At 45.3% G+C, this 25,382-nt stretch overlaps 1 protein-coding gene across 5 annotated transcripts in view; it reads right to left on the reverse strand.

Moving 5' to 3' along the window:
• The window catches only part of USP28 (ubiquitin specific peptidase 28), a 427,404-nt gene that overhangs the window by 253,554 nt on the left and 148,468 nt on the right, over positions 1-25,382 (reverse strand). For all 5 annotated transcript variants that reach the window (XR_011201488.1, XM_069224386.1, XM_069224385.1 and 2 more), the window contains exon 12: positions 14,750-14,845. Coding sequence is in view for 4 of the 5 variants with exons in the window: in XM_069224386.1 (XP_069080487.1) it covers positions 14,750-14,845 (96 nt within the window). In the remaining variant the exon portion in view is untranslated. The remainder of the gene's footprint in view (positions 1-14,749; positions 14,846-25,382) is intronic.

A 25,382-nucleotide genomic window follows, 5' to 3' on the forward strand; every position in this document is an offset into this window, starting at 1 on the left:
TCAAGTTCAATGCCTGCATGACTGAAATCACCCACTGGATGAAGATCAACTGTCTGCCTATTAACACCAAGAAGAAGGAAATTGTGATCTTCATGAAGAGCACTTCACTTTGGGACTCTGTTGGCTAACAGAGCTAGGACTGACACCCACCCGAAATCACCCACGCCAAGTACCTCATGGTTATCATCAACAGCAAACTTGACATATTTGCCTAGTCAGCTTCTCATGCTTTCATAATGCGAAGATGTAGAGGAAGTTTGTCAAATGTAACCCAAAACGCACCTGGAACACCTATTGTGCACGCCCTTATTACAAGCAAGCTGCACTAAAGGAATACCCTGCATGCTGAGATCAACAACAAAAAACTCACCAGCAGGCTGCAGACCATTCAGAACTCGCAGCCAGAACACGCTCAACCCCCCATGCCGCATTCACATCACAACTGAAGGAGCTCTATTGGCTTTCCATATACAAACATGCATAATTCAAACTCCTGAATCACACTGTCAATGTGCTATACAACAGTGCCCAGCATAACTCAATTAACGCATTTGCTTCCACAAACCTTCCAGACACCTCTGTTCATCCAGACTCCTACTTGCACATATTTCATGCATACCCAGAACCAGATTTGGTGGTCAAGCCTTCTGCTACATCACTTCCAAAGCACTGAACTACCTGCCACTACACAAGAGCCTCTTCCTCACTTCTTGAATTCCGCAAAAAGCCGAAGACCTCTCTTTCTGAGCAGACCCAGTAGGCCCTACGTTTAGCCATGCACTTCCCCTTGTATGTTAGAAATGTGCACTTAGACTAAAGGACCTTAAAGCCGCATAACAGTATGTGGGCCAAGTCCACATCAATATAAATCAAAAAGAAGGTGTGACTTAGGTTTATCTGTGTTGACATCATGCTAATGAATTAATTGCATGTTGTACAACTGGCTGCTTATCCAGCAGCCACTAAAATATTTTAATGAGATAACAGCTTACTTGTAAGAAGCTGACTCTTTATATGGTATATCAAAATGAGTTATACCGTGCAGAGTCCAGGGGTTCCCTTATATGTAGACAAGGCTTGCTCTAGCAATCCCAAGGTGCTCTTTTAGGGGGTAGTCTGCTCTAGCAGCCTTAGGCTTATCAGAGAAGAGTGTGAGATATTTGTTGCATGCACACTGTCCAACAATACACATGGCTCAAAGTGTTCCAGGCCAATTTATAAAAATAAGTTATCTTTATATAATTTTAGTCACCAAGATCACCATGATCAGGTAAGTACGTTTCGAGTTATGAATTTTTACAGGTTTGAAAAATCAACACTTAGTGCAATTTCTGAAGCTGTAATATTATACTATGCATGAAAGGCATATACTGCATACAGTTACTTTACAGCGATTCACAGGACCAATCTTTTGAAGAAAAGGTAAGTATAGGGCAATGTCCAGGACAGCACTGACAGATCACTTTGGGAGGAACTGGGGCCTCTGAGTGCTGAGGGGCCTTTCAAGGTCGGGTGCCCTAATGTTATCCTATGGGAAACGGAACGTGTTCTGCATTCGGGCACTAAGCAACGACTTACAGGACTGATCTTCTGGAGTTAAGTCAGGGCTCGAAAAATCTACTAGACCGCTCGCTATGGCGGGTTTTATTTTATGAGGTCGAGCCATTTTTAGATTCTACTTACCCCTTCTGGCGAGTGGACAAAGAACAGATGTTCTGTTCAGTCATAAACTGAATTAGCAATTAAGATGCCTTTAAATCTTATTCTTATCACATTTGCTCTGTGTTCAGAGCAGAGGTCAAGAGTCAGTTTGTTTTCTTGTAATGGAAATACTTTTCCTTGTGACTGTAGATTTCCAAGATTTTGTAAGGTGAACTGACTGAGTTATGTGAAATGAACGGCTGTTGGTATCAGGTCTTTCCTAACAGACACCCTTTATATAACTAAGTCAACTTTACAAACATTTCAAAATATATTTCTTTAGGTGCGAAAGACCATTTTATGTACTTCTGTGTGATGAAAAAAATATTTTAATAGGATGTAAAAAAGTCAGAAGAATTTACTTGGTGATGTGCAAATGAAATGTTTTCTGAAACCCAATTTTCCCAGATTATTATTAATACACAGTAGAGTTTTATCAGTAAAGCTGCATGTTAGTGGGAAGGTTTTTGGACATTTATTGGAAATTTACTGTCTGTAAATGACAGTGTGTTACCCCATCACGCTTTAGGAATAGACTTATTAAAAGTTTGTGTTTAAACATATACTGAGAAACACTCCTGCCCTGATGGCAAAGCTATTAGCAAACTAAAAGGCAAGTCATGCATGGATCATGTGCAACCTATACGTGGGCTATACTTATTATACATGGAGCAAACGTTTAGTGTATTTAATACAAATAAAAAAAGAGAATTTTTATTTAAAGCAGAAATGCTGAACTCGCATATTTGAGGGTGCACTCACGTGAGAATGAAGAAAAAGGAGACTGTAAAATACAATATTTGCCTAGGATCACACAATTTGAGACCAGTTTTCGGGTCAAGTACATTAGTCAGGTCGAGTAGATTATTCAAGCTACTCAACCTGCGGGTCTTGTAACATTTTTATGATTTTTCGAGGCCTGTAAGTATAGGACAAGGTCCAAGGCAGCACCAACAGGTCACTTTGGGGGCACTGGGGCATCCGGGTGCAGAGGTGCTTTTAGGCCTCAGGTGCAATAATGTTATCCTCTGGGGAAGAAAGAGATACTTCATACAGGTACTTGACAGCAACTTACTGGACTATTCTGGACTTGAGGTGAGTATGGGGGCAGGTCCAAGGCCACACCAACAACAAGTCACCTCAGGGGGCTCTGGGGCTTCCAGATGCAGAGGTATGTTACAGCATCAGTGTCCCATTCACTTCAATGGAGATCGGTCTGGTCAGAAAGAGGCTGCAAGCAGGGGTGGGGAGGCAGTGGTCAGTCCGGGGGAACCCACAGAGGAGCTCGACCCTTGAGACACTCAGGCACGTAAGGATATGGTTGGCCCACTTCTCTTCGAACTAGGTGGCTCGGGTGCAGTGGCATTTTTTGGAGTCGGGTTCCAGTGATCCTTGCGGTTGGAGGAGGCCTGCAGAAAGAGGCTGCAGGCGGCGTGGTGAATTCCACAGTTGGCAAACCCAAGGTGGGCTTCTTCTCTGGAGAGTCGGGGGACGACGCTGGCACCGTTCGTCCACTTCAACTCGGGCTAGGGGGCACACTTGCAGTGGTGCTTTCCGGTATCGCGTTTTGGTGGTCCGCAGTCCTCGCAGTTCTTCTGGGGTGCCTGCAGGATGCAGGGGAGCAGCTCTGCTGCTCCATGGGAGTTCCTTGGTCTTGATTGAAGGCCGGCAGTCCTCCCAGGTTTTTGTAGACACAGGCAGTTGCAGGACAAGTCATCTACAGCGCAACTGTCGAGGACAGCAGACAGGCCAGCGGGGCTGGGGCCATGTCGGCTCCTTGTCTTTTGTTCTTGCTTTTGCGACTCTTCAAGGTCCGTCTTTCTTTCAGGTTGGCAGGATCTGATTTCCTGGTGCTAGGGATTCCCATAAATACTGGATTTAGGGCCATTAAGGGAGTGTAGGGTAACAGCCAAAGGGCTACTTACACCTGGGGTCACTACACCCCCCAGAGTTCCTAGTTCTGCCAACACCAAGATGGTAGACTTTCAAATTTTGTGTCCACATCAGGTAGCCTACCGTTGGGGTGAAACTGACCGGAGGGTGGACACGCCTCCATGACTATTAATTTTCCCGTCTGTCCAGATGCCAAATGGGCTCTGGGTCAGCATTTCCTCACTTGTGAGGGACGACAGATCTGCATACTAAGAGCAGTGGGATCTCTGAAGCCCCCTGCCTTGGAATGCAGATTTGCAGGTCATCCCTCTGGGAACAGAGCAGGCTTTGTTCCTGGCGGCCTGAGAGCAGAGGCTCTCCTGCCTGGGGGTCAGAAACGTGTCTGTTGGTAGCAGGCTAGTTAAAACTAGTCATCCAGCACACAGTTAATTGGTAGATTTTTCAGAGGGCACCTCTAAGGTGCCCTCTAGCTGCATGTATTAATAAATTCATTACTGGAATCACTGAGGGTTTATTAATAGGAGATGTTTGATACCAAACACCCCTATCTTCAGTGAAGCCATCATGCAACTGGGTAACCTGTAGTGTCTAGTGTTCAGCACATGTACTTACGTTTCCCTGATCACCTTCTATGTCTAAGAATGAACAAAGACATAGTAGGCATATCTGCCCTGGCTTAGGGCTGTAAGGGTGACTTGCATATAGTGTTAGGGTGCATGGCACACAGGCAGTGTACCCTGTAGGGTTTTCACTTTTAGCTGCACCAAGACACACAGCCTTCAATGACCGTCTGCCTGAGCTAGGTGAGGAGTTCCAGAGGGTGGCTCAATACAAGTTGCAGTCCTTGGGGAGCATCTTTGGTACCCATGCCCTAGGTACCTGGGGTACATTTTACCAGGGACTTACAGGGGTGCTGAAATGTATTGCCAATTGGAGAACAACAATACAGTTTTAGGGAAAGAAATCTGGCTCTGGGGACTTAGATAGCAGGAACCCAGTGCACTTTGTTTAAATCACATCAAATATCACTGCAACTGCAACAGCTGTCCAGGGAGTTGGGTGGGCACATGTGAATCTACAGCACTACATGCCACGAACAGATGCTTACCGGGTAAGTAACATTTTCCATTCGAGACATCTGTTGCTGTAAATACACATGTTGTGCCTAGAATGTAAAGCAGTCCTCCCAGAAGCGGTGGCTAGCCTGTAACAGTTGCAGTAGAAAAAGTGTACTGAATACTTGTTGGCCAGCGTTGGCTTGTTTGCAGGTTAGCACATCCACACACTAGTTCTTTGGAATAGTATGTGATGCGGACCAGGGAGCTGCTTTGTAGATGTACGCTATTGAAATGTTCCCCAAGGGGAGACATAGAAGCTTTCCTTTTCATAATGGGGTGGGCTTTAAAAGTAATGGGAAAGGTCCTTTAAGCTTTAGCATGGAATGTCTGGATGCACCTTACAAACCATCTTGCAATGCCTGAATTGGATAGGGCATCCCTTTGTCAGGTTTGGAGAAAGCAACAAAGAGCTTTTGTGTTTTCCTAGACAGTTTTGATCTGACAATTTAGTACTTGAGGGCTCGCTAAACATCCAAAGTATGAGAAACCGTTCCGCAACTGTGTCAGGTTGTAGGAAAAATACATGGAGTTCAATGGATTAATTAGGGTGGAATCTGTAAGACCACCTTAGAGAGGAATTTGGGTTTGGTGCGAAGTACAGCCCTATACCTCGGTATCTGGAACAATGGTTCTTCTAAGGCTAATTGCACGCCTGAGTGAAGTGATGGCAACCAGAAAAGTCACCTTCCAAGAGAGAAACTGGAGGGGTTTGAACAGAGGGCCCGTAAGTCTGAGGTTCCATGTCAGGACTGATGGACCCAAGGAGGAATGACTTTCTTGAGACCCTCCATGAAAGCTTTAATAACTGGTATTCTGAAGAGGGAAATGTGTTGCCTGTCCTGAAGATACCCGGCTACAGCAGCTAGGTGTTGTTATATGGAAAGGAAAGCCAAACCACAAGGCTGCAAGTGAAGTAGGTAGCAGACAATATCCTGCACTATGGCTATTAAAGGGTCAATGTGTTTTGAGTAAAAGTAGTAGAATAACTTCTTCCCCCTTTTCAACATAACAGGCATGGCTAGTAGGCCTGCAAACATCTTTGAGAATGCTCATCCATTCCGGTTGAAGACAAAGGTAAACACATTTCAGGACTTCTGGAATCAGAATGCAAGATTGAGAGACCTGGAGTCTGGGTGCCTGATTTCTGCATATTCCATGTGAGAATGTCCAGCCTGTTGTAGAGCCTGTCCTGTGGAATCACTGAGGACTCAAGCAGAGTGGTGAACAAGGATTGGTGGCCCAAGTGGGAGCCAGCAAAATGTGGGTGAGAGACATCTATCAAAGCCTTCGAACTACGAATGGAAGTCGTGGGAAAGAAGGAAAAGCAAGGGCAAATATCCCTAACCAACTCATAAATAGTGCATTGTTCCTGGACTGTGGGAACCTGGAGGCGAAGCTTGAGCATTTGGCATTTTCTGTCATGCGGACAGGTATATCTCTGGGAGTCCTCAATGGCAGAAGTACTAGAGAAGGACTTATGGGTAGAGTTCCCACTCATTGACGTGTTGCTGCATCCTGCTGAGGAGGTCGGCAATGTTGCTGGATACTCTTGGAACGTATTCTGATAGCAGCTGCATCTTATGTCGGAGAGCCCACTGCCAAATGCTCTGGGCTAGGAGAGATAGCGGGGAGGAGGGGGAGGGAGGGTTCAAAATCGAGTCCCTTGGCAGAATACAAATGGCAGTCATGTTTTTTTGATGAGGATTACCTTGCCAGACAAGTGGGGGTAAAATCTTTTAATGGAGGTGGAACAGCTAAGCAGTTGCAGGTAACTGATGTGGAGACCCATGTAAACTGGGTTCCCACGGACATTGGACAGACAGATCCTGCAAGTGCCAACCACATCCCGCAAGGCAGGTGTCCACTGTAATGGTTCTCTGCAGAACTGAGTTGAGAAAAAGCCACTCCTGCAACAGGTTGTTCATTTTCCACCATTGCAGAGAACAGCAAGTACAGCAGCCGATCTACACTAGATCACCTTAATGACCCTCTGCTTGGGACCACTGAGGCATCAAGCACTCCTACAATGGGCAAATGTGTAACCTAGCATGGGGCACTATGTAAATAGAGGAGGCTTTCATACCAAGGAGGGATATGACTGTCCTGACCATGACTTGGTGGTCTGGTTGAAAATGAGGGTTTAGTGCCTGGAACAACTGTATCCTGGCAGCATTTGGATAAGGTGGGCCAAATTCTGAATTGAGGCTTGCCTCCAGGTAGGGCTGTATCTGGGTGGATTGGAGGTGGGATTTTGTAGCGTTGAAGGTAAACCCTAGCTTGTGAAAGAGGTTTATCGTGACCTATGTGTGCTTGCAACAGTTTTGATGGGTGGCACTCTTGGGGAGCCAGATATCCAGATAAGTGAAGACTTGGGCGCAGCTGACCTGCCACCACCGCAAGGCACTTGTTGAACACCCTGGGAGCAGTGGTGACCCAGAAGGGGAGCACTTTGAACAGGTAATGCTTTCTGATGACTACAAGCCTAAGATACCAGTGATTTGTTCTGTGCATTCATATGTGGAAATACGAGTCCTTAAAGTTGAGTGCGGCCTAAAGTCACAGCAAGCAGCAAGATGACATTCTGAAGAGTAACTGTGTGGATGGGGTATGAAGGAATGTACTCGTTTAGGGGTCTGAGGTCCAGAATCAAAGCAAACCTCCTTTTTTGGGGTAACAGGACATAGAGAGAGTATACTTCCATGCACTGCTCATGGTGGTGGGGGAAGGGTTTTATGGCCCCTTTGAGAAGTAGCGATTGGACCTCTTCCATGAGTAGACTTTGATGTTACCGGGAGAGTCTGTGTTTGCAAGGTGGAATGGTGGGAGGCATAGAAATGAGCTTAACAATAACCATGGTGGATAATATCCAACACTCAGTGGTCGGAGGTGACTACCAAATAGTAAAGAACCTTTGTCGGTGCCCCCTACAGATGTTGTGTGATATTTTTTGGGGGGAGGGGGAGCAGGCAAGTCAGGACTTGGTGGCTGTGGAAGCCCCTAAGGGGGAAGACCTCTTTACCCCAGCCTTTTCTGTTGTTGCCCCTGTAGGATGCTTTAACGTAGCCTCTGGGAGAGGACTGAAGGGCCTGTGGGCACTGGTAAGCATTGAAGGCCTCAAAGGTGGTGGTCTTTGAGCCTCCAATTAACTCAGACTATCTCATAGCCCCTTTTCCTGTGCTCCTCTGGGAAATGTTGGTGGAGCTGCATCCACTTATTTTAATGGGCATGGTCATATGTGGAGAACAGTACAAAAGAACTGGCCATCCACCAATGGTTGGTCGATTGCACAGTACCCTCTTATCCACAGCATTTTCGTTCACTCTCTTTGACTGAGTGGGGGTGTGTATCACCAGTAACCTGTGAGTTAGCCTTCTTTTGAGAACTAGTGACAACTAAAGAGGTCGGGCAGAGCTTGCCACAAATGTACAAGGGATCCGCAGGGTAAGCTTTGCATTACTTGTCCCCCCTAGCTGTGATGACCTTAGCGCATAAAGGGTTGTGAAAGATTTCAGGAGAATGACGTAGCATGCCCCTGAGCATGTTGATGTAATGGGTGAAACAGTAGGTGGAGGATAGGTTCGCTAAAAGAAAGCCATCCTCCCTCATCCTCTAAAGGCTCATTGTGTAGATCCACCTTGCCAAAAGAGGCAACCATACCAATCAGTGCATGGTAGGATGAGGAGCCATCGGGATCTGTGGCCCTCTGTAGGTCAGCATCATAGGACGTCCCAGGGATCACCCTGCAAGAGGAGCGTCTAAGGTACCCTTTCTTCCTGCCCCCACCATGTCAGACTGAGGTGACATTTGAGATGTATATGGGCAAGGGTTGCCTGGAGAAGTGGGTGGGAAAGGTAACCGCTTTAAGGGTGGTCGTGGGAGAGTGAAGGGCAAAGGGCTAGTAGCCTGGTCCACTTTCTTGCACTGATTGGGTGGAAGTGGCAATTCCAAGACTTCCTCGAAGAACAGCTGATGTTTGGATGGCTGAACAGCAGGCCCCAAAGGGCAGGTGGAAATCCAGTCCGTGTGGAGATGTACCATTGCGTGTTTCTGGCGGGCATCAATCTACTCTTGAAATTTAAGGATGATCAGATTGATGGTACCTGAGCCGTGGCTGATCTTGGTGGTCAGCACCGAATGTGACAGCGTCGACGGTTGAGTCAGCTCCAAGGTGGGCACCAATGGCGTCGAAGCAGAGCATTGCGTTTAAAGGTGGTGGTCAGGGCTGAACACGTCCCTAAAGGCAGTGGTGGCCGAGCAGCCAATCTCTGGTGCTCCAGAGCGGCTGGACATCCTTTAGAAAGGAGCTGCTCAGCTTGCAAGCAGTGTTGAGCGGGTGGGAGTGCCGTACTCATGGCTGGCTGCGCTGGTGGAAGAGCCTCGATCTCCAGATCGGAGCTGTCGTCAGAGGAGAAAGCCTCCTCAAATGGCTGACAGTTGTGGGTGGTGTTCCTCCTCGATGTTCTGTAGACTGATGAGGCCCAGGGTGTTTTTGTCCCCACAACTACGCAACATCTCAAGATGTTGAGCCAGACAGTTGCAAAGGGTTTTCTTAGAGCAGACTGAGAAGCATACATAGCACACAAACTTGTGTTCGGGACACAAATTGCAGACCTGATGGAGGTCGGTCTAAGGGTATTTCACATAACAGCAAGGACAGTAGCAGAATGGTGTCCATTTCATCACTGGTGAGGGATGGTGGGAGGATGGGGATGTGGTCGGGAGACGTAAGGAGGCCCGAAGGTCTGAGGTCGACAGTCATCTAGTTGAGGCTGGAACTGTTGAACTGTCAACCCAAGATGAAGAACAAAGAGGAATGCAATTGAGAAACAATACAGGCAGAGGGAAGGATCCATGTAGACATAAAACAGCACCATAATGGTTTTGAACCAGAGCACAGGAGTACACGCCTGAACCTGACTACCATGAGCAATACCAGCAGTAGGAGGAGTAACAGTACCTCATGACTCGAAAGACTTCTTTGAAGTAAAACTTGCACACATGCGGGTGCCACACTAGATGGCAAGAGTTTCACAGCAAGTGAATTTACAGCCACATGTGCCTCAAATATTATTATTCTTATGGATACCTTTAACTGCAGATTCCTCAACTTATGAACTGAAGTCAAAGCAAAGCCTCGTCAATTGAGTTGGTTCTGAGATGAGGTTACACCTGAATGTCCAGAAGAACAAGTATGCAAAATGTTCCTCTCTACTGCCTTCAGAATCAATACAGTAGTGCCTAGTTAAAGTATAGATGGATGACCATATAATAGCCAGACAAATGTTCAAACAAGGAACATTCCGAGCTAAGGTTGTGGAGTAGCCTTGGCGAAATACACTCCAAGGCCCTGAATAGGTGTCTTTTACGTCAAGGTATAACAGATTGATGCAGTGCACAATTTGTCATAAGGTCTGTTTCTGGACTGCCTTTCCTTTTCTCACTCCAGCAAGCCAAACAAAAAAATGGTCATCCAGCAGGAACTCCTTTGTCCCATCAATGTAGGATTAAGGGCAAACTGCGGGTCCAACCAGTGGTACCCTCAAAGTGTCTTAAGAAGGCTGTGTTGGAAAAATGCACACATGCTTCTATTGGATTGCCAAAAGTGAAAGGGTGACAGTACTTTCGGAAACAAGGATGCACGGATCATAAGTACCAGCTTGCCAGGAAATAAAGTAGTATATGGAAGCTGGACTTACAAATTATGAAACTAAGGGATATGGCACAGAAGTGATTGCAATGAGCAACAGTCGTCACAGCAAAGAATCCTAGAGTGCAGCTGTGAAGAGGTACAAAAAGGAGAAACCTTAGAATAAAATTAAGGTCCCACTGCAGCATGATAAAGGGAGCTGAGGAAAACATGCAAGAGCCTTCAAACAAAAGAAAATGAATCGCAAAGGATGCGCTCAATAAAGAGGGATAATCAGGCAAACAAACGAAGACCACAAGTGCAGATAATTAGCATTTAACTGTACCTAAAGCAAAGTATTGCTGGGCAAAGACACAACAAATAACTACAGAAAGGTTCACCTTTAGTGGACTGACGTGCCTTCCCTCCCACCCACAACAAACTTAACCCAATGGCCTGAAAAAATGGATTTGGTAAATGTGGGCATGCAGCCAGAATTACATCTACTGCTACTGATGGAAGATCAAAAAAGCACTCTGTTGGTTCTGTTCATTCTCCACACATGGAAGTGTAGATTGTGGATGGAGTAGCCTGCCCTGCTGCTTGAACAGCCGATCCTCTCAAAAAGAAGTCAAAATGGAGGGCAGATGATCAAGCTCAGCAATTCGGAATACCAAGCTCTCCCGGCCGAATCTGAGGCCAACAAGATCAACTGTGTTTGGTCCTACTAGACTTTCGTCAGGACCCCGAGATCAGCAGCAGAGGCAAGGATGTGTATTGGAGGCCAGTGGTCCATCAAATATGGAAAACATCTAATAGAGACCCACAAGTGGGAAACTCTAGAACATAGAAGGCTAGACAGTGCGTGTTTTTGGGAATAGCAAACAGGTCTATCAATGGTGCCCCTTACCTAGCACAGATACTCTGTAATACTTTCCGAAGCAGACATCACTCATGATTGACAAGATGGGCTTGTCTGATCTGATGCTGAGGGATTTTGACAGGTGACCTGCCATGAAGTTCAAGTTGTCACCATAGCCTTAAGAGCTTTCAGACAAAGGGTATGAAATCCCACACCACTCTGCTTAAGTATCACATGGTGGTCCTGCTGTCTATTAGCATCTGGATCCACCTCCCCTTGAGGTGCAGGTGATGTGACAGCACTGCTCAAATGGACACAAGAGGCGTCTGATCTCCACACAGTCCACATAGTCCAGGTGACCTCCCCAACAGAGAGCATTAACCCATAACTAATGGGTACTTCTTAAAAGGCAGGGAAAGTGATGTGCCTCAAGTCAGGTTGGCATCTGTAATTTGCAGTCTAAAAATGGTCTTAGGCCTTACTCCTTCTAGGGTATCAGAAAGTATGTGGAAACCTAGAGACCTCTCCTTGTCAGTGATGATTTCACTTGTTCCGTTCATCATCACTTCTTTGAAGAAATCAACAGCATGATCCTCTAATGTCTGAGCAGTAGTAAGAGAAATGAGGGAGGGTGTCTAGAAAAAAAGGACATAAACTTGCTGAGCAAATTAAAGAGTCCATTGATCTGCCATAATTGAGCACCAGTGGGAAGGCAGATGTGAACTTGAACTGCATTGGTTATCTGAGGTGAAGCTGAAGTGGCTTATTGATGGTGCTGGTCGAAAAGAAGAAGCTGGTTTACGCCTTCTGTTGCAGAATTAGTCTCTTATAACTGCCCATGAAACTATAAAAAAGTTGAACTTGCTGCTTGACAGGTTGAGAGGGCAGCCTCTGGAGACAAGCAAGGCCCCTTGAGTACCCTCTGAACTTCTGATACTGCAGATAGAATTGGCAAGTGGGAAAAAGTAACCTTAGTGAGCAAGCAGTAGCTCTTGTGTTCTTTAAGGGTACAAGAGCGATGACTGCTTTCTAGTTAAACAGTTTAGCCCTATCAAAGGGCAAGCTCATAAAAGGCTTTGAAATGCTTCCCAGAAAAGCTGGTGGACTGCACTGAAGCATGGTGTCTGAGGACAGTACTGGCCCGCATAGCACAAGCAACAAAACACATGGGATCCAAGTCAGACAAATAAAAGTTACTTAGTAATTTCCTGGCCATCCAACACTGCATGGGCAAAGGAGCTTAAGTTTTCTCAGAATGCGAGTAAAACCTCACCTGCCATATCCTAAAGGAAGCATGTGTAGTGAACTAGAACACAAACAGCATTAATGGAGCAAACACTAGACTCACTGGTGGGATCAAGCCAAACCACCATGAAGGACAAACATGAACTGGCTTTGTTAAACGAGAGCAAAGGCCCTGAAGGCGTAGACTGCAAAAATTTAGTTAGCAGGATTTTTGTCTATGTCACAAATCCATTCTTGTGTGCCACCACTGCAAAAGATGTACTCTCTTCTGTTTAAGGTCCCAAGGAATACATCAATTCTGTTTCCGACGAGGTATCCATTGGCGTTATGAATATCAAGATATAAGCCAGCATCAGTGTAATGAGAGGGAACAAGCGATCTGTCTCTTCCTAATCATTTTCATTCTGAGTAGCAAGGCATTGGTCATCAGAATCTATTCCAAAAAGAGCCTTCGCCTATCAGAAATATTGCAGACAGGGCAGGGGCCTGGAGTGAGACTTCCTCAAAAGGAGTTGGAGCTTTATTGATGGGAAAGGGTTTACTGTATCTGGCTCCAGTTCTGAAACTCACATCAAAATCAGTTATGGGCGACGCCAATGGAGGAAGAACCTGTGGAGTCTGCACCACTGCAGTGGTGTCAATGTCTCATGTTGACAGCAGAGTGGCCTGCCTTCATTTGGCGTCAGGGAGATAGTTTGCCAATAGAAGTCCAGCTGGAGGCGTAGCAGATCCATGAAGTTCAAATGTGCAGAGGAGGGATCAAGAACAATGTTGTTGAGTTGCAGCATAGCCTCATTCATAGCCGCAATTTGCGGCAGTCTCAACAATGACGCAGAGAAGTCTGATGCCTCAGCTCCAGATTCGGAATTTGAACTGAGGAGGATACATAGTTGTAGTCTGGCTCCTCAAACGCTGACTATGCGACCTCCTCCTGGAGAAGGAACGTCTAGACTTCAAAACGCTTTGCATACTTCTTCTCGTATTCTCCTCAAACTGTCTTCAGACTTCAATTTGGACTTTCAAAAGGCCCAATAACTTGGAGGGGGTCCAAGCCAGAATTTTGCGCTTAGTTACCTCAAGTTTGGCCAATGTGAAGGCCTAAAGAGGCATCAGGGGGCATATGTTGCAGAACTTAGTCATGCTCGGAGAAAAAGCACCAAATACAGCCACTATGCAGGTCTGTGGCTGACATATGCTTGCAACAAGATCAGCACAACTTGAATCCTGCTGTCTTCAGAGGAGGCATGCCTCCACAATGCCAAAAAAGACAAATACATTTTGATAAACAAAACAATCTGTAGTAGTGGAGCTTTGGATTTCCATACATGGGCTCTGTGCCGTCCTGTCCAGAGGCAAGATGGAGTCCTGAAGGAGGAAACAGTGCCACTGCCTGGAGTAAAAGGTAGAGATTCGCATCATAAGGAATCAGCATTAAAAATATACATCAGAAATAAGAGTTTATACTGATCTTGCCCAATGAGGTATTACTGGTCCAAGTGAATCTGAATGCAGATATGTTTGCTAAGCAATTTAGCTACGGGTAGGCCAATATATTTGGTTTATTATTAACCAACTAGATTTATAGGTGCAGATTAAATACAGGCCATGCTTGTGAGGTATTCTGCTATTGGAGTTCTTATACTTTGCATACAATTAACTTATACAGCTTCACTTTGCTTTCAATAAGGAGTTCCTTACTGTTTTAACATCAAGCAACTAAGGAAGGTATACATGCATAAGTTTCATTAACCAGAAGTCCAGTTGCAACCCACTGCGTAGACTGAATACTTTCTTTATATTCTACACACATTATAATGGATCTAGAACTAGGTGATTTTAGTAGTGATGTAGCTAAGCCAGACAAATTGTGTCCATGTTACCCCTTCTCACCACCATCCCTACGGCTTTTAGGACTATTACTATTCGGTGGTCCATGTTTTTACACTTTCAAGTGCTTTAATAGCACTGCAACTTTTCTTCACTGTGGTTAATGCTTCAACATTTTGCACTTCAGCTTTAAATGAACTTTGAAAATCCAAGAACTGAGTAACATCTGCTGTCCTAGCTCCAACATAAGTTTGCAGTGAAAAACTAATTAATGGCTATAATACTTATTTTCTTAATTCAGTGTCTGGCGATCTGTAGAACCTGTTACTGATTACATTTCCAATGTTTGCCCTGGCATACGTAGAATTCAAAAGTGAATGTCAATCAAATACAACAGGAGCAATAACAAGAGATACAAATAAGAGGTTCAAAGAGAGCAAGACTGAACTGCAAATAAAGGTCTCAGGATATCCATACCTTTCCATTTTCTGTTGCAAGAATGCTACTCTCCCCTTCAGTCTTCTGATCTCCTCCCTTTTTGTTCTGATGAGATCTTTGTTTCTATACAAGTACCTAAGCAATAAAAATGGAGGAAAAATGAAGAACAGCAGCAGGCACAGTTCAACTGCGTAAAACATCTTCTACACTTTCAGTACCCATTAGAATTATGGCAGACCATGAGAAACACAGGAACTAAGCAATATAGGGGGATATAAAGAAAAACATTGAAATGCACAGGAGGGCAAGTTACAGCATATTAGCAGGGAGTATGAAAAAAGAGTGGTGTATACACAAAACGTAACTATCCTCCAAGGCTGCACTCGAACACAGACAAATGACACTGTGTCTGAAAAAAATGCACTTTAAAATTCTGCATCTGCATTTTCAAAATAAAAGTTGCTTACATTTTCAAACTGCAAAATGCTCCTTTGAAAAATCTATAAGGGCAGACTCGATCTGTGCACCAGGAGATGGTGCCATTAGGCATCGTAACAGCCTCACCCCACCACAAAAGTGAAAGAGTGTAGCTGCATACAGGCACAGCACCTAAGCGCTTAAGTCAGTTCTGTCTTGCACTGTTACGTACCGTCAAATGCGATTCAACCAGAATAGATTGGAGGTGATAATATGTCAAATCTAACTTGGGACCCTTTAAACAGTTGCAGAAGAACAATCTGCATAACAGAGAGTAGAGAAAGCAGTGAGAAATTGAAGGCAAAAAACAGCATGTATCAAGAAGAGCATTACTGAAGGTTGATGGATATTTCTATCTAAAAATTCATCGCCTTTTGAGTATATAAACAAATAATACCTCTCAAAAAATGGTATTATCTGAGGAGAGGACCAACACCAAAAAACCCTGCAGGGCCGAGTGAGAAAAATGACTGAAATGACTGCTATTTCTGCAGACCTGACTTTTAAAGCTATTGTGTTTGGTGAATTTATGTACAGATGCCTGTGTAAGAGGCTTACGAATCTCTAGGAAAGGGACACTAAAAAGAGGATTCTAGATTACAGTGTCCTTGGAAGTCCTTATATTCCATCAACATATCCAAAACCATTACATACAGCAGATCTCCTTATGCTGCTCTAACCAACTGACTCTATTCGCACACATTTCAATTGATGTAAAACTGGAATTAAACTCTGTTACCAGGACAACACACCATGTTCATATCTCTACAAAGCCCCCTTTGCCTCTGGTGGAATGAGCCCACAGGCCATAGAGGTGTTGGGGGGCGGCGGGGAACTCCTTGGTCAGGACATAGTAAGTCTTTATGCACTGGGCAATCTACCTGGAAAGTGTTAGCTCATGTAACACATTACACTTCTCAGCACACAAAATATGGTCAATTAATTAATTCAGTACTTGCTTGTATGCTTGATGTAAAAGCTGGACCTCTGAGTCTAACTGGTGAAGCTTCTCCACTTTAGAGGCAGAAAGAAAAGGCGAGAAGGGTGATGGGTTTATCCATGTGGAAGGGCAATGTAACCTTCAACAGAAAGGAAGCTCAAGCCCTCAGCACCAATTTGCCAGGAAAGAAAATAGTACACCAAGAGTGCACTGACAGCACCTGCAGTTCAACGACACTGTGCACAGCTAACTGTGATAAAGGAAAATCTGAATGATTATGAGGAGCGGCAGATAACAACTATGCAAGGGTTCAAATGGTGTGAACATAAATGTAATGATCACACTTAGGTTCTATTGAATCATAATGAAAGGGGTCAGTGGAAACCAGTGTATCAGTCTTTTCAGAAATCTCATCACAACTGCACACGTAAAAAAGTCACTTAATGCAGACATATAACCTTTAAGTGTGACCACAGCAAAGCACTGCTGGGCCAAACATCTAACAAACAATAAAACATCAAACCGTTTGGTCTGCAGAGGATCAAGCTGATGGACCATGTGCCAGGCCACACGTTTTGCTCATTGTACCAAATAGAAAGATTTAGCCAAAGGGTGTCTAGTTGATTCTGGTCCATTGTCTCTGTTCATTCTCCATGCACGAAGATGTAGGATGTGGAGTTTCAAGTGCAGGACTTTGTACTGGTGCGGAGACAGGTGGTCCTCTCAAAGAAGTAAAGGGATCGGAGGACTAATGGTCACAATCAATAGCTGTGGGTACTACACTTTGCTGGACCAAACCTGAACTATTAAGATAATTTGAGCCTGGTCTTTTCATATCTTCCTCAAAACCTGAGGTGGGATAGTTAGCGGTGGACATCCAGCTCACAGTATTTGTTATACTACTGTTATCGGTGGTGATGGTGAAAAGTTTCAGCTTGGGTACTCACCACTGGCTGAAGAAATCCTGAGCCACAGTGGGGTGAAGGCTCCTCCTATCATCTGCCAGTTGATGTCTGCTGAGCTTGTCCACTGCAGCGCAGAGCAACCCTGCCAGATGACTGACCAACAAGGAAATCAACATGACAAACCAGCCATCTTCAAATCCAAGGTGCCTTCTGGCACAAGGTTGAAGACCCCATGCAACCCTGCTTGCTGCAGTATCACATGTTGGTTGAGCTGCCTGTCAGGAACTACAAAGGCCCCTCCCTGATCAATGGGAGAAAGCCATTCTAGAGCTTTGTGCCATCTGTTTGGCTCTGAAGATGGATGCTGAGCTTTTGTTCCACTGGGGAGTAGAAATCCCTGATCTCCACCTCTCCAAGGTGAACTTCGCAATACAACAGTAGTGGCAGCTGTCACTACTGTGAGCTCAGGTTGGAAGGATAGGCTGCTGCATGCAAGTCGGTGTCCACCTATGGAATCCAATATATTTGGTAGAGAGATGAGGACTTGACTCATGATTCTGCCAGCGAAACATAGCAGTTGAACAAGGCTTTGAATTGGTGAGGGTGGACATTTTTTGTGGCCATCTTCGGTGCCATACTGAAGGACATGGTTTCCTCTTTGCAGAGATTTCGGCTTACTCTCTTGCCTGTTGGAAGTTGGCTCTTTATATTGTGTATCAAAATCAGATATACTGTGCAAAGAGTCCACGGGTTCCCTTAATAGTGGACAGGGGCTTGCTGTGGCAATCCCAAGGTGCTCTCTTAGGGGGTAGTGTGGTCGAGCAGCCTTAGGCTTATCAGAGAGGATTGTTAGACATCTGCAAATACACACACAGTTAATAAATGAGACACACACCTCAAGGAGATCCAGACCAATTTACAAAAATAACAAGCATCTTTATATACATTTTGGCACCAGAATCAATTTGATCAGTTAAGTATGTTTTGCAAGAAAAATCTTTACAGTTTTGAAGACAGTGCAATTTTTGGAAGCTGCAATGCTATCCTATAGAGGAAAAACAAATATGGCAAACAAGTACAGTACAGCGACTGAAGGGACCAGTTTCCTGGACTTAAAGGAAAATATTGGGCAAGGGTCAGGACCACACCAAGAGGTCACATGGATGGCAATGGGGAAGTAGGTGCAGAGGTGTAGTATGGCATTGGGTGACTAATGTTAGTCAATGGGGATCGGTCTGGTTGAAAAGAGGCTGCATGTTTCGACAGGTAGTCCATTCGAGGAGAACCAACAGGCGGGTTCAAGTTTTGAGATGCTCAGGGACCTGAGGACACTTTCGGTCACCTTCTACACAGGTCAGGGGCAACGTTTGCAGAGATGTCATGAGACGTCGAGCTTTCTCCACCAGGAGCACTCGCAGTTGAGGCGGCCTTTAGGCAGAGGTTGCAGGTGGCATTGGGGAGGGAAAAGTGGGCAAGGCAAAAGTGGGCAAGTCCAAGGTGGACTCTGTTTCTGGAGGGCTGGGGAACCACGTTGGCACCACTGGCCCACTTCAGCTCAGGCTAGGTGGCACAGGTGCAGTGGTGCTTTCCGATGTCCGTTTTTTGTGGTCTGGAGTCCTCTCAGGTCTTTTGGGGTGCTTGCAAGATGCGGGGAATCAGCTCTGCAGAGCTACAGGAGTTGCTGGGTCTTTATTGAAGGCAGGTAGTCCTCCCAGGCTTTTGGAGGCACAGCAGCCTACAGGACAAGTCGACTTTAGGGCAAATCGGTGGGAACAGCAGACAAGCTGGCAGGGCTGGGGCCAAGTCAGGTGCTTCTTCCTCAGTCTTTGCTTTTGCTGCTCTTGAGTGTCCTTTGTATGTCAGCAGGATTCTCATTTCCCGGTGCTAGGGGCTCCCATAAATACTGAATTTAGGGGTGTTTCGGGGAGAGCAGGGTAGTAGCCAATGAGCTACTTATCCCTGCGGTCACTATAAGCCCAATATTACCACTTCCTGTTGGAAGTGGGCATAACCCTGTCCAAGAGTTCCTAAATCTGCCAACATCAAGAGGGCAAATTTCTCAATGTTGTGTCCACATCAGACAGCGCACCTTAGGGGTCGGACACACCTTCCTGACTACTAATTGTCCCACATGTCCAGGTGCCAAATGGGCCCTGGGGCAGAGGTGGTTGGCATCCTCTCCTTTGATGGAAGCCAGAGGAATGCAGATGCACAGGTCATCCTGTTGGGAGGTGTGTGCTAACACCCCTGTAAGAGCAGGCTTTGTTTTTGTCCGCCCGAGGTCAAAGGCTCTCTCCCTTGAGGGTCAGACACTTGTCTGATGGTGGCAGGCTAGTTAGAACTGATCAGCCAGCACATGGGTCACTGGTAGGTTTCAATAAATTGATCACTGGCATCAGTTAGGGTTCATTAATACAAGATGTTTGATAACAAATATTCTTATTTTCAGTGATGCTATCATGCACATAGGGAACTCGTAATGACAAGTATCTAGCACATTAAAATGGCTTCCCTGTCCGCACACTATGTCTGAGAAGCAACAAAGACATAGTGGGGGCATGTCTGCTCTTGCAGATATGTCCACAAATGTAATATAAGACACCCTGCTTTAGGGCTGGTAAGGCCAGCTGTAGGGGTGACATATATATTGCACGCAGTGTTAGGGGACATGGCACACAGGCTGTGTGCATGCTGTGTTTTCACTTTCAGCTGCACCACGACATGCAGCCTGTATGAGTTTGGTGATGGGTCCCTTAGAGTGTCACAAGCTGTGCTGCAGCTCTTGGGGGACCCTCCTTAGAACCCCTAACCGAGGTACCAGAGGGACCATTTAATTTTGGACTTACAAAGGTGTAAAGGCCTGGCCACTTGGGGATCAAGTGTTCAGGTGTCTTGTTTTGGGGGAAGGAACACTGGTACTGGGGAACGGGTTAGCAGGAACCTAGTGCACTTCAGTCAAAGTTGCATCAAAAAAACAGGCAAAACGTGAGAGGGGGAGGGACTACTGCAACCAAAACTCAGTTTCCAACAGTGGATACACAAGCTCTCAATGGGCTGGTTCGGAAATCCCTGATTGCGCTATGGGACATCGCGCTGGGTGAGGCACTGTCAGATAGGGACTGGTCCCAGGTGATAGCCTCTCCGCAGAAGAAATCCCATAATACTCGATCTAAGGTCATCCAATTTAATTATTTATATCAGATTTACCTCACCCCAAAGAGGCTGATGACTACCTATTGGGGTACACTGTGGTGCTATCCACACTGCGCTTTTGAGAACGCAGATGCCTTTCACATGACCTGGTCCTGTCCCAATGTGCAGATTTTCTGAATGGTGGTGATACAGAAAGTGAATGAGACACTACACTGAAATGTACCCTGCACTTTAGAGGTTTGCTAGGCCTGTTCCCACGCCCTCAGCCCAAGAAAGTAGGTAATCAGTTCTTGGACCTGGCATTTATAGTTGCTAAGAGGCTTACTGCTTTGACATGGAAAGCTGCCGCTAGGCCAGCGTTGGCCACATAGGAATCAGCAGTATTGGACTGGGCGACAGCTGAAGACCATGCTTTGCGTAGGGAAGAGGCACAGAGTGTCCGCAGATGCCCCACTGCACCATTGTAGGCTGAGGAGCTGGCAGCATTTGATAGTCCGGAGACCCTTAGGGGTTTTCCTCAGAGGGCTCGCCATCTGGGAGTGAGGAAAGGGTACGTCCAAGCAAGACCATAACAAGGAATGAGAAATGGCGATTGGCCGTTAGGATTCCAATAGGTTGACTGATTCAGGTAGTGAGTGTGCCATGCTATGGTGGTGTCAAAGCAAGCGGTGTCCTGCTCTGACTGTCCACTGAGTGTGTCCGACAGGCCGCCATGGGGTGGTCCGAACCTGTGCCTTTCCAGCCTACTTCCGCCCCTCCTCACTACTTGCCCTCCTGTTTTTGTGCCTTGTAGACTCAGTCACTTAGGACTCACTGTTTGTTTACTTCTTTTCTTAAATTGTTTTTGAGTGCTCTGTTTTTTGGTACTTTCATGTTTAATTCTTTGCTGCAAGCCACAGAGCTGTTTTCTTGCCATGTGCACAATGAATTCTTTGTATGTACAATATTATGTTACATGTAATTCATTCCGTACTACTTTCTGAAGGATTCTGTATTGCATTACTGTACTATGGGTTTTGTACCACTGACCCCGATTAGAAGAGGACGAAAATCAATCTGACCTGCTATTGTAATGTGTATGATTGTATCTGTTTTTTCTACAAGTGAAAATGTTAATAAACATATATTTTTAGAAAATGAATAAGGAGCGACCATTGTCAGAAAGTGGCCAGCATCAGACTGCTATAAGATTGACTTAAACTGTCATTTGTCAAGGGACTGGAATATTGCTATGCCCAATCTGCAAAGAAGGGCTGTAACAATCAGCATGATTTTCTTGAAAAATCAAAGGACAAGGAGAAGCTGAAGATTACAACAGAAAATTAAAAATGCTCCAATCTCACTATGAATCAAAAGTAGTGTCTGTAGGTCTGCAAGACAGGTAGATGAAACAACATGCCCTGCAAGTCCATCCAATTTCTAGATCCAGGGCACGAAGCACCTGAGCCAAAATGAGGATCTTACATTTCTCCTTCAGCAAAAGGTTTTTCGGTGGATGAAGATTTTAAATCAACCTCAGTCCTCCATGTGTGTTGGACACCAAGTATTACCAGGAGTAACATGGCTCACCTTTTTCCACCTCCAAGACAATGTCTATGGCCCATTTGGTAAAAAACTGCAGGTCTGGGAGAGATGTGAGGGGGAGCTTGGGTAAGCCATCTAAAAAATGTGTAACATCCACTAATCCAAAGTTACAGGTTTGCAGATATGTTGGAAAAATATAATCCTGCTCACTACCACCTGAGCGTACACCATGAAGGGGACATAAAAGAAGCATTGAAGTCACTGCAGAAGATAAGAAAGTTGAAGACTACAGTCCTTGGTGTGTCCGAGACCTCTGCTACACCACATCTTCTGGAACCATGAAAAGTCAGTCTGGCTGTTGCATGACCTGTGAGGGTTGTCAACAGGGATATGCTAGGCTGCTGGGATAGCATCAGTGCTCTATATTATTGGTGGAACTGCTGGGTCACTGATACTAAGTCTGAAGAGTTGGCTATAGTGCAGCTGTCTTTAAAACACTGTACAACATTGTACAGCCAAGTCAGTCTTTTCTCCTAAGAATCTGGATTCATCAAAAGTCATGTACATCAGTGAGGTCCTTACATCTTCGGAAAACCATGTTACTTGCATCCAGGCATGCTTGTTAATCACAACACTGCTAACCATGGAATGGACCACTGTGTCTATTATGCCAAGCCTGGCCCTCAAAACATACTCAATAACATCTTATTCTGAACTGTTTGAGCAAGGACATTCCCACAGTTGTCATGGACAAATGTCGTGGACAGCTGGCTGAGCATCTGTCCATATTCTAAAGGATATCACCACAGGGGACATACAGTGTTTAGGGGCCCAAGGACCAAACTGGCAGCAGAAAATACTCTTACCAAATGGGTTAATGTATGGACTTCATATCTGCTGACACAGAAAGCAGTGCATGTAGTTGACCTTGCTCTTGGCCGCAGGGACCGCTACACTCCAAGGGGTTGGATGCAGAGTAAGAAAGGCTAAGGCTGGCTTGTGCCGCCTAACTTCACTGTGACTAATTGGGGAGCAAAGCACATTTTCACACGCAAAGCCTTCTGGGTGTCTTTTGGGGCCTTATTAAATGGTGGCAAGGACATGATACAGAAGGCACAGGTGGTAAGATTTCCATCATTGAGTTGTACTTAGTCTCAGTGGTTGGAAAATGTAAATCAAATACTTCTGCCTCCCTGTGGACAAGCAAAGCCAGTGGGTCACTTTCCTCTGTGGCTGGTTCCGGTGGCGAGTAATTCACTCTCAGGAGAAGTGTCTAGATCACTAGTATTTTGCAAGTCCAAGTACAAACCAGAATTAGTTTATTGAAGGAAGGTGAGGTGGTGGAAGGGAGTAGTAACTTAGCTGTCCACCGATTGTCATCATTGTGTGGCTCATTTTGCAGTCCTTGGACTGAGTCTGAGCTGAACAGGGCACCAATTCTCCTGTAGCCCTGGAGTTCAGGAACAGGCTGCCGGATCTGTACTGAAGTGTGCAGAAAGAAATCAACCGACGCTTGCACGCCGGGGTGGCACACATATGGAGCTCTGCTTTGTTTCTTCAGGGAGGTATGATTCTGTTGCAGCATATAATGGGATTCCTACACTAGCACACAGGAGCAAAATGGAGCAGGAGACAAATGTCCAGACCCTCTGAACCCAGCTCAAGGCTTTCAGGATGAGAGAGGTCTGGTCCCTCCTGACCTAGAACTCACTTAACGGCAGGAACATGTAGAAGAGTCTGGAGTAGCACTAAAGGTGTAAATGAGCTTCCCAGGGAGCTTTGTGCTGGAAAATCTAAAGTCCAAAAGGCTTGACATGGAGGTTTCTTTGCAGTAATATCTATCCAAGGCACACCTCACTGGGCAAAGATGCCTTTTACTACCTCTTAGTGCAAATGCCATTTAGGGCTGGCTAGATGCCATCTGCTGAGCTCATCCTCCTTGGCATTCAGGAAACCTGCCATATGGTGGACAGTCAAAGAAAACTACCTTAAGGTCTAACCAGTGTCACAACAAACACTGCCTTCCGCAAACCTGCTTTTGGGTGAGCAGGTATCGCTTCCCCCAATGAAAAAATTACACCTAAAGACCCATTACTTTGCTATCATGTTTGGGAAAACTGACTCAACGTCCTGTTGCCAATCAACTTTCTAAGTATTTGGAAGACAATAACATTCTTAACACCTGGCAGCTAGGGATCAATTTTAGGAAGGGCACAGAAGCAGGCCTAGCTTTCGGAGAACTAAAGTTACTTTGTGATTAGGGCAACGCTGCTGTCTTCAATCTGCTACAACTATTGTAAGGATTTGATAGGGTCAATCACTGTATACAACTGCAGCGCCTAGACTGGATAGGTGCCAGAGGCTCAGTAGCTGACAAGTTTTCTTTTTTTCTTTCTAATCTAACCCAGTCTGTAGCTTATTGTCCTTTCTGCTTCCTATCCTGTCTTCTGCGATACCGCAGAATTCCTCATTTTTACTTAGCCATTTTAATGTCTATATTTTTCCTCTGATCCAGTCCTTCCGTTATTTGTTTACTGCTTAAACTGATGGCATTGAATTTTTACTCAGGCTGAAGTTTTTATCTACCTCTTCATCTGCCAGTCAGACAACACAGTCTTCTATGTGTTCAAGACTGTATAATGTGTAACTATCTGAATTGTAATACATCTGAGATACTACTTTGTTGGAGCCAGAATGGTCAAGGGAACTCTGCTCTGTATCCCCACTCCCTAAGTTATCCAAGCTCACCTCTGCACCCAACATGCAAAGTACAATCTTTGGGAGTTTTTATTGATAATGATCTTTCGTTTTTGACTCAAATTAACCCAGTGTCCTCTTCTTATTGTAAATTATTAAAACTTTTTAAAAAACTTCTGTTTTGCTCTATACGCCTGCATGCTTAGGTGGTCTCAACTATATTCTCTATCTGGACTTGGTAGACTTTTCAATCTTGACAGTGCAGGTGGGCTGCAAACATCATAAATTTGATCATGGGTTACACTCTTGCATCAGGTCTCAAAAATTGAGGATTTTCTCACTGTGCTCCAGCGAAAGAGCTATATTCCAGCACACAAGTTATTTTCACTTTGCTTTGGGTGAGACTCTTTTGCACGGGAGGCTGCTCTTTGCATTCTCTTGGCCCCGTATTTGCCCCTCCAGTTAAATGCTGTATATTTCTATCTATCTTTTTGAAAAGCTTTGCAAACCTATCTTTCATTAAAAATTAAGTTCTATTTCCTTAGCCCTGGACTAGTTCTGCCAGTGCCAAGTTGCCTGTACTGGTGAAAGCATACTTTATACATTTTGTGCCAATCAATCAAACACCTCTTCCTGATGGCCTCCTCAACCCAGACCAGATGTACACATCAACACAGTGAGCTCTGGGATGGACAGAGAGAATGGCCTGCAGAAAGTCTGAATGAAAACTTTGATCCACCATGGAAGATCATGGGCCACTTCATCTGACACAGGTTGTTGTCCCAGAGGCATCCCCAGTGCTGAGCTAACTGGAGGCTCAAGATCAACTCCAGAGGCCACTTTGCAAATGAGCATGAAGAACCAGCAGGTTACACAAAGTCAACAGATCACGAAGTCTCAGAATCACCTCTGTCAGAACATGGGACGCATCATGAACGCTTCGGACTCCCTGTGGAGCAGGTAAAGGTTTGAATTG

Source organism: Pleurodeles waltl, chromosome 3_1 (assembly GCF_031143425.1).
Source record: "Pleurodeles waltl isolate 20211129_DDA chromosome 3_1, aPleWal1.hap1.20221129, whole genome shotgun sequence".
NCBI lineage: Eukaryota > Metazoa > Chordata > Amphibia > Caudata > Salamandridae > Pleurodeles > Pleurodeles waltl.